General features: G+C 39.1%; 1 protein-coding gene across 5 annotated transcripts; it reads right to left on the bottom strand.

Annotated features, from left to right (window-relative positions):
* Positions 1-763: 763 nt before the first annotated feature.
* On the bottom strand, positions 764-7,530 carry LOC308389420 (uncharacterized protein). 5 transcript variants are annotated; one of them, XM_080870822.1, is made up of 6 exons: positions 7,240-7,530; positions 5,220-5,280; positions 5,063-5,107; positions 3,335-3,490; positions 3,039-3,131; positions 764-2,096 (listed from the first exon to the last, which is right to left on the bottom strand). In XM_080870822.1, exons 4-6 carry the CDS (start codon positions 3,404-3,406, stop codon positions 1,782-1,784), a joined length of 480 nt encoding a protein of 159 aa, XP_080726948.1. In that variant the 5' UTR covers positions 3,407-3,490; positions 5,063-5,107; positions 5,220-5,280; positions 7,240-7,530; the 3' UTR covers positions 764-1,781. The 5 variants fall into 5 exon arrangements, with proteins under 5 accessions (XP_080726948.1, XP_080726946.1, XP_080726947.1 ...); XM_080870820.1 differs by having other exon boundaries at positions 5,059-5,107; positions 7,240-7,529; XM_080870821.1 differs by lacking the exon at positions 7,240-7,530 and adding an exon at positions 5,385-5,666.
* Positions 7,531-8,746: the final 1,216 nt, after the last annotated feature.

Below are 8,746 nucleotides of genomic sequence, written 5' to 3'. Positions count from 1 at the left end.
GTCGTTCCACAATTTGTAGATGCAGTTTTTATTTGTTTGTTTGTTTGGTTTCTCGTTTTTTTTATTTTTGCAGATTGGTGACCCTCTGTTCATCCAGGCTGGAGAAACTGATCAGGAGGGCTAGCTCTGTGGTCGGCATGAAGCTGGACACTCTGGTGACAGTGGCAGAGAAAAGGACATTAAAGAAACTGATGGACATTATGGACAATGCCAGACATCCTCTGCACACGGCCATAAACAACCAGAAGAGTCTGTTCAGTGACAGGTTGCTTCTCCCAAAGACAAGAACTAACAGACTTAAAAACTCCTTTGTCCCACACGCCATCAGACTGTTTAACTCCTCCCTGGAGGGGAGAGGGAGGGGAAACAGGAGGACAAAGGAGGGGGGAACAACTAAGCTGTAGTGCCTCTTCACCTCACTGTACAATACCTTTTGTGCAATACTTTTGTAAATAGTCAACGGTGCAATAGACTCAATACTTGAAATGTGCAATTCACTTGTATTTTTATTTTTATTCCTATTTATTCTATTTATCCCCTTCGTATATTTTATTTATATTGTCTCTGTATTTATACACTCAAAAAAATCTGTTGTTGGATGAACACAATTTAATCATGGCACCCTTTTTGCACACAATTTAACCAAGTACAATAAACCCTTTTCGATCATGTCAAACCAACACATTTAGCATTTGGTGGTTTAATGTAATCAGATTACGTTGGATCAACATACTATACTTACATTGATTTGAAGTGATTTATTTAAGTATGTAGAGTGAAATTTGTTTTAATTCATTCTACACAATTTAAAAAGTTTAGGAAAACAGAATTAAATCTTGTTGTTTCAACAACTACTTTGTTAATCAAGGCAATGATCTCACTCATTTCAACCAAATTATTTCAATTAGATTTGTTTACATTTGTTACACATTTAGAAACCCACTACTTTACAAAAAAAGTCACAATCAGATTATGATAACATTATCTTTATTAACTGGATTTAGTGGACAATATAAAAGCTTACCATTTTTGTACACCTGCAAGCATATACTTCAAAAGGTAAAATGTTAGAATACTTATTTACATAGGTAATATGTTGGAACCAAAGCTTCCACAACTAAAAACAGATGCAAAATTTGCTCAATATATCGACTGCATTTTAAAAAATTAAACTAAAAGATAAAAATACATCTCCCACTTGGCAAGTTAAAACATGTGACAAAATCGAATTGTGTGAATTTGGAAAAATAAAATAAAATAATTAGAAATATTTTGGGGGCAATACAACAACAACAAAAAATTCCATAGGTGATGAAAATCTATATTTGTTTGGTGTATCTCATTGAAATAATTATTAGTTTGACCAATTTTTATATTTCTGTATTTATTTTTTTAATTTTGGTTGCAGTCCTCCACAGCTAGCAATATAGTTTTGCTGTGTTTTAAAACATGCTAGCAAGCAAAATGGAAACAATAATACAGTGAACTTAACAGGTGGCAGTGGTCTTAAACTTTACAGGACCTTGATACATAAACACAACATAGTACTTCTGTCAGTACTTCTGATCCATTTTGAGCCATCTATATAAGGACAAACAAAAATCATCTGCAGTGCTGTATAAAAGGTGAATTGCCCAACAGAGAGAATCCAAAAACTTAAAAAAAAAATGTTTTAAATGAAAGAAAAAAAATATAAACAACTCAAATATTAACATTATATATTGGAAATCACCATTGCACCAATGAACCATTCAAGACCTATCAGTCATTTTCAAGTGCTCTCACCCCATAAGCTTGTTTTTCAGAAACTGTACCTTTGAAGACAGCTTTTGTCCATCAAGATTTAAAAGTATCTTCTGGAGGACTTCAAAGGTGCATTTAAGTTCTGGTGGGTAGCTCAGGTTCAAACGGTATATGAGTCCAAACAACAGAGCACATGCTTGTGCAATGTTACCCAAATCAGTGTTAGCCTCCACACCCTCAATCACGACACCAACGTCCTCTGGGTCATCTTCAGGTTCAGCACCCTCCTTCTGGATGACGTACACCCCCATCACAGTTTGCTCCATGCAGCTTTTTGCCTCGCTGTCCGTATCCTACATGAAAAAGTATAAGACAACAAAGTAAAATTTAAGAGATTGTTTAAACAACTGTTTCTATGCTGTTCATAAAATCCAAGTAGTCAAAGTAATAAACAGAAAATTACACCACTAAAGTAGTTGTTAGTAATTACTCCAATACATAAATTATAAAATACACCTCTCATGTCAAAAGAGGTGGCATAATTGACCTCTCACCGGCCCCTCCCCCGAAAGGGCCATTGTCCAATTACACATTATAGCAACCGTTACTGTGTCTGACAAACATTAACCTCAAGCAAGATGGAGAAGCGGTGTGCCCACCGATATGCCGAGAGATTGTGTCTGGAGGAGTTGTGTTCTTTCCATTCACAAAGTCAAAAACAACGTGAATGGATTAAACAGTGTGTATGGCCCCATTCCCAGGTAAATGTACCGAACATTATGAAGCATGTCTGCTCGCACATTCGGGTACCCATTGGTGCGCAGAGGAAACCATTTGTTTGTCGGACGTAGCAAGAGTAACTTAGGGGGACAGGACTCGAGAAAAGGCTAACTCAGCTGCTAAAATAAAACAGGTATAGAAGTGTTAGTACTAAACAGCTCAAAGTTCATAGACATTTCTATTTACAAATACTGATGACCATAACAATGAAAAAACAACAGGACTTGTTTTAATCCAAGTACAGATTCAAAAGCAATATAGTCTTGATGCATGTTAAATGCATTGTATGTTTGTGTATCAAGTTTAAGTAGGCATAAATTTCTTTCCTTCCAATACCAAATTCCAGAAATTCTTTATTGCAACGCTTAATACTGTTTGGTATTCAAGACATCCTTTCCCCAATACCAGGTGTCTTGTTGCTAATCTCAAAATTTTAATTTTAATGATTTGCATTTGAGGCAACGTCACAATTTGTATGAGAATGTTACAGACAACATGCTGTCACAATGGCTCACCAAGTACTCCTTTATTAACTTCTCATAGTCTTCGTTTAGGTGGATGCACAAAGACTTCAAGATGCATGCTCGTCTGGTATGGATGTTGTCATGCTGGAGAGGAGGAGGAGATAATATGAGCCAAAACCAGTCTGTTTTTCTTAAAGCTAGGGTAATCAGTTAACTTGCATAATTATTCTTTAGGTTAGAACCTGGCATGTACCAATTGTTAAGCCGAAACAAAATTGACAACTTCATCTCCAAATAAAAGTTATTTTTGCTGCCTATGACAAAGTCTACTCAATCCTAATACAAACCTTGGAGATGGCAAGCATGAGACCTCTTATTTTCTTTCCACGTGTCCCTCCTTTGGTCAGAAAGATTTCCATTAAGCGTGGCGCGTATTGGTCAAGCTCGGCAAAGAAAGTAGATAGCAGAGGCTTTGTGGTGATTCGCAGAAACTCCTTCTCAATCTGCAATAGAGAACAAATACATTGATTAAAAACGCAACTGTATATTTCACTCACTTCACATCTAAGCTGACTAAAGCTGCTTTTAGAAGACCATGCAGACATCAGTGCTGTCTGTGTAGGACATGAATCAGTCTGTGTCAGATACTGAATTTGAAATTTCCACTAAAGTCACAAGTAAGAGGCAAGTGGAACCAAGATCTAGGCCATTTGCTTTTTGAAGTTTGCAAAGACTGCTAAATTGCACCAGTGGTAGTTCACTCTTTGCAACACAGTATGCTGTTCTAAACAGATTTTTCAGGTTTATTTTTAGTATATTATTTGCAATTGGTGTTTGTTCTGGGAAAGATATTGCAGACTGAGCAATAATCCATTTCTAATGGGGGCCTTTCTTAAAATGACTGGTCCCAGTAACAAAGGCGCTTGTCGACTCAGAAATCGAGGGAAAACCAACAACACACCCGGCAGAACATTATGTTATTTACACGGGTGCACATAAGTGGTCCGCATGTGCGCATTCGCTGTCAAAATAAAAGACGCGCAACAGATAAGAAGTTGCAACGCACGTTTGCATCCATATAAAAGGCACTGTTTTTGTCCGCTAGAGTGGGATTTTCACGGCACATTCTGCACCACATCTGTGTGTTCATCATTTGTTTGAAGCCAGCTCACCTCCTGCAATCACTTTCGCGCTTCTTTTGTGGTTCGGACTCCTTCTGACATTTCTTTGGAGGTGGAGGAAAACCAAAGTAATTGCTTAAAGGAGCTTCTTCGACATATTTAAGAGTTCTAAACAAATATGTCCTCCTCCAGAAAATCTTATGTATGCAAACACGCGTTGCAACTTCTTATCTTGTGCGCGTTTTTTATTTTGACAGCGAATGCGCACCTGCGGACCACTTATGTGCAGCCCTGGTTATTTAGCTCATCATGTTGCAGCCACAGAAATTCTTTTGTCCATGAAACCATAAAGCTGCACTTTCTTTTTGCCTTATAGTCTGATTTGTCATAACTTTTCCGTTTTGTGGTAAGCTTTTCTTTGGCTGTCACTTCTTCACCCTGACCTGTCTTATTTGGCTAAGCAGAACTACAATTAATATCCTGCTGCTTTTACACACGCACTCACATAACACTCAGCGATTGTCTGCGCGATCAACCTCTCACATGTTTAAGCTGCGGGAGATTTCACTTGTCATGTTTGCATAGTAAGCTAACGATTGATAAGACGATGTCAGAGGAATTGGTGCACAAATTATCATCACTCACAGATCAGTGCTGTCGCTCTCTATACACAGGTCGCGCGATTGCAAAGTGAAAGCAAAAAACAAGCGCAAATTCAAACGCGATTTCAATATGTCACATATTGACAGTGGCTCACCGATGCCAATGACATAATTACCCAGCTACATTTCCGAAAGAATGCAGAAGCATTGACATATATTTTTCCTTCTTATGACAGCCCGACGGGCAGGGCAGAGATAGATTTTGGTAGCCCGACTGGAAAAATCGCTAGCCCTGGGACGTCGGGCTAGCCATTTTGCGAGCCCTGTACAGTGTTTCAATAATTGTACCTACTACTCTCCCTGATGGAACAACGCTTGCACTGCCACATACAAGTCACTGAAAGAAAAAAAGAAAAGCAGTTTTAAGGATAGTTTTATTGGCACCTTTTTTTCACTTTGATTAAATCATAAAACTATCATAAAAAAATATATGATGGTAAAAGGCTTACCATGTATTAAAGAGGAGGCACAAACAATCAGAAAAAGGGGTCAGCTTTCTTTGTGGTGTTACTATGGTAAAGAAAACAGAAAAAATTATTTTATAAAAATTCCACAGTGGATTTTTTTTTACTTTGTTGCAAATGTATAAAAAAAATACAAATACATATAAATACCTCTTGCAATATAAAATTCACAGATAAATATCCAATCTGTTGCCAAATGTAATAGCAGTGTTTCACACTATGCAATAAAGATGCTGGTAGTTGCGGTAAAGGTCCCACAGGCAATTTTCATAACTATCCGCCATTGCCTTTTCCTCTGACCTCGTGTTTATGCTCTTTTTCCCATGCACTAGCATCAAGTCAATTCGAAGGATGCAGCCCCTGAATTTGGACACAGCTAATATTTAGCAAATCGCGCATGCTAGTTTAACTTGCATTACTGTGAGAGGCCGAATGCTTAACCTCTGGGAGGTCCTAGAAAAATGCATACACTATTGGTCTTAGAGCCACAAATCGACCACGCCATAAAAAGTGCTATAAAAAATTTATATATTAATATTTTTTTCCACTTTAAATTAGCCAATCTTTTAGACCTACTTCTCCTTGAAATATTCATGTCAAGTTTTAATTACATTTCGCGGATTTTAACCCTTTTAATCGCAGTTCAATTACATGAGCGCACCGTTTTTTTTAGCCCCCCAAAACAAAACGAAATATTTAAAAAAAAAAAAAACATTTGAAGTAATATTTGATTGTTATTATAATTAGGCCTTTAGATGGACTAAAGATTGGCACCAACCTTCATTTCGATCGCCTTTTTTTTTTTTTTCAGGACCAGAAAATGGTCTCCAGGCGGCAAATGCTCCTCCTCTAGGCCGAAATCAGTGCATCCTCCCGGGTTAACTCCCGACGATGACCGGGGCATGTTGCGTCGGACCCCTTTTTCCAACACACACGTCCGGTACCACGTCACAACAAATACGTCATTTCCTGTTGATTAAAAAAAAAAAAAAAAAAGCACCCTCAAACGGTCCTAGGGGCCGAAAATGGTCCCGCCCGATCAGCGGGCGAAGCCGCTGCTGCACGCCGGAAATGAGGCTTCGTTTCCCGCAGGTCTGTTTAAGCAGCCCGCTGTTTTCCAGCCCGGGGTCAAATGTGGAGCAAGGGCGCCACCCGGTGGACAAATAAAAAAATTACAACTCTAAGGCCAGTACTGCAAACGGAAACGGAAACATAACCGATCACGATCGATTTGACCGTCATTTTTTTGCCGTGAAAAATAGCGTTTATAATGGGTTTCAATGGGGCACAAATCGACCACTAAGACCAATAGTGTAAGTTTGTCTGTAGCTTAGCCACTGAAGCTAATTTCCGGAAGTCATACTGAAATTTTAACAGTAAATGTGACCAAACTTTTTTTTGCAGACTTTCGCTATATTCCATTCAACACAGTGCAAATGGCAGGTAATCAAAATTTGAAAATAGCCACAAATCGACCCAAGACCACCCAGAGGTTAAAATAAAAGGAGAGAGAAAGAAAGAAAGAAAGAAAAAATGCAAATGATAATAAAAAAAGTGAACAAAGACCATGTCTTGCAATAACCGTCATTTAAAACCAAAGTGAATGCTAACAGAGCTAGGTAGAAGTTCAATGAGACAACCATACTAGCTTTAGCTAACTTCATTTACTTTGAAAGTGAATTACAAACGTGTTAAATATTGAATTAAACATATCAATAACCGCTAAAAACACTATAAGACTAACTGCAAAAACGGGTAAAAAAAAAAAAAAAGAAAAACGATGAAGTGGAAATGCTAATAATAGTATAAATATACCCAGAGCGGATTATAAATCAGGTATTAGACGGTACCGATTGGCACCGTCTAATACCAGATTTTCACTGTATTTGCTCCACTCCCGCTGTCTAATGACAACTTACACATTTGGAATTAAAAACATTGTTAAACAATTAATGGACAAAACAACTTCGTTTGACTAAGATATTTTGAGTTATTTATTACTTACCTGTATTGTGGAAGATTCCGCAGAGGGAAATGGCAGTCCACTGAACACATATAACTTCTCCGCGTTCCCGCCTCTTCACTTTTGGGAAGTTTGAGCATGCGCACTAGGCATCGGTTTTAGAGTTGTTGATTTAAAATAATTACATTTAATTGAACTGAAGAATGCAAATCTAGTTCATTAAACTTTTTGTTATTTTATGTTAAACCAACAACTGATAATGATTTAAAAACCTAAACTCAATATGTTCATGTTAAATAGACAAATGTCTATTGAATTAATCAAACAACTGCCTTAGTTGACTTTTTTGAGTGTATATATATATATATATGTGTGTGTGTATTATGTATATATATTAGGAAGATGGCCCCAACTGACCGAGTGCTCAGTGAATACCTCAGGCAGCAGAAACCCAAGAAAGAGGAGGGAGACGAGGAACCATCATGGAAGGACAGGCCCCTGCACGGTATGTACCACCAGCAGATAGAGGAGGTGGCTGATATCCAGAAATCCTACCAGTGGCTGGACAAAGCTGGACTGAAAGACAGCACAGAGGCACTAATCATGGCAGCACAAGAACAAGCTCTGAGCACAAGATCCATAGAGGCTGGGGTCTATCACACCAGGCAAGACCCCAGGTGCAGGCTGTGTAAAGATGCCCCAGAGACAATCCAGCACATAACAGCAGGGTGCAAGATGCTAGCAGGCAAGGCATACATGGAACGCCACAACCAAGTGGCCGGCATAGTGTACAGGAACATCTGTGCCGAGTATAACCTGGAAGTCCCGAGGTCAAAATGGGAGATGCCCCCAAGGGTGGTGGAGAATGACCGAGCTAAGATCCTGTGGGACTTCCAGATACAGACGGACAAAATGGTGGTGGCTAACCAACCGGACATAGTGGTGGTAGACAAACAGAAGAAGATGGCCGTAGTGATCGATGTAGCGGTTCCGAATGACAGCAATATCAGGAAGAAGGAACACGAGAAGCTGGAGAAATACCAAGGGCTCAGAGAAGAGCTCGAGAGGATGTGGAGGGTGAAGGTAACGGTGGTCCCCGTGGTAATCGGAGCACTAGGTGCGGTGACTCCCAAGCTAGGCGAGTGGCTCCAGCAGATCCCAGGAACAACATCGGAGATCTCTGTCCAGAAGAGCGCAGTCCTGGGAACAGCTAAGATACTGCGCAGGACCCTCAAGCTCCCAGGCCTCTGGTAGAGGACCCGAGCTTGAAGGATAAACCGCCCGCAGGGGCGTGCTGGGTGTTTTTTTTTTTTTTTATATATATATATAATATTCTGTAACTCTGTAACTTCTGTCGGTGCTGTGCTTTTTTGGAAATCGAATTTCCCAGAGGAACCCACCCGAGGGATTAATAAAGTTCTATCTAATCTAATCTAATCTAATCTTTATGCCTGACAAAATCTCCCAGCTTAAGATGCTCTTTTTACACCCGGTCTGTTACTGACCTGTGCCAGTTAACATACATAGATAGATGGCTTAAAAGGAGGCA

This window comes from Rhamphochromis sp. 'chilingali' (genome assembly GCF_963969265.1).
Source record: "Rhamphochromis sp. 'chilingali' genome assembly, chromosome: 21".
NCBI classification, from domain to species: Eukaryota; Metazoa; Chordata; class Actinopteri; order Cichliformes; family Cichlidae; genus Rhamphochromis; species Rhamphochromis sp. 'chilingali'.
Note: the sequence above shows the minus strand (reverse complement) of the source record. Positions and strands in the feature narration are given on the sequence as shown.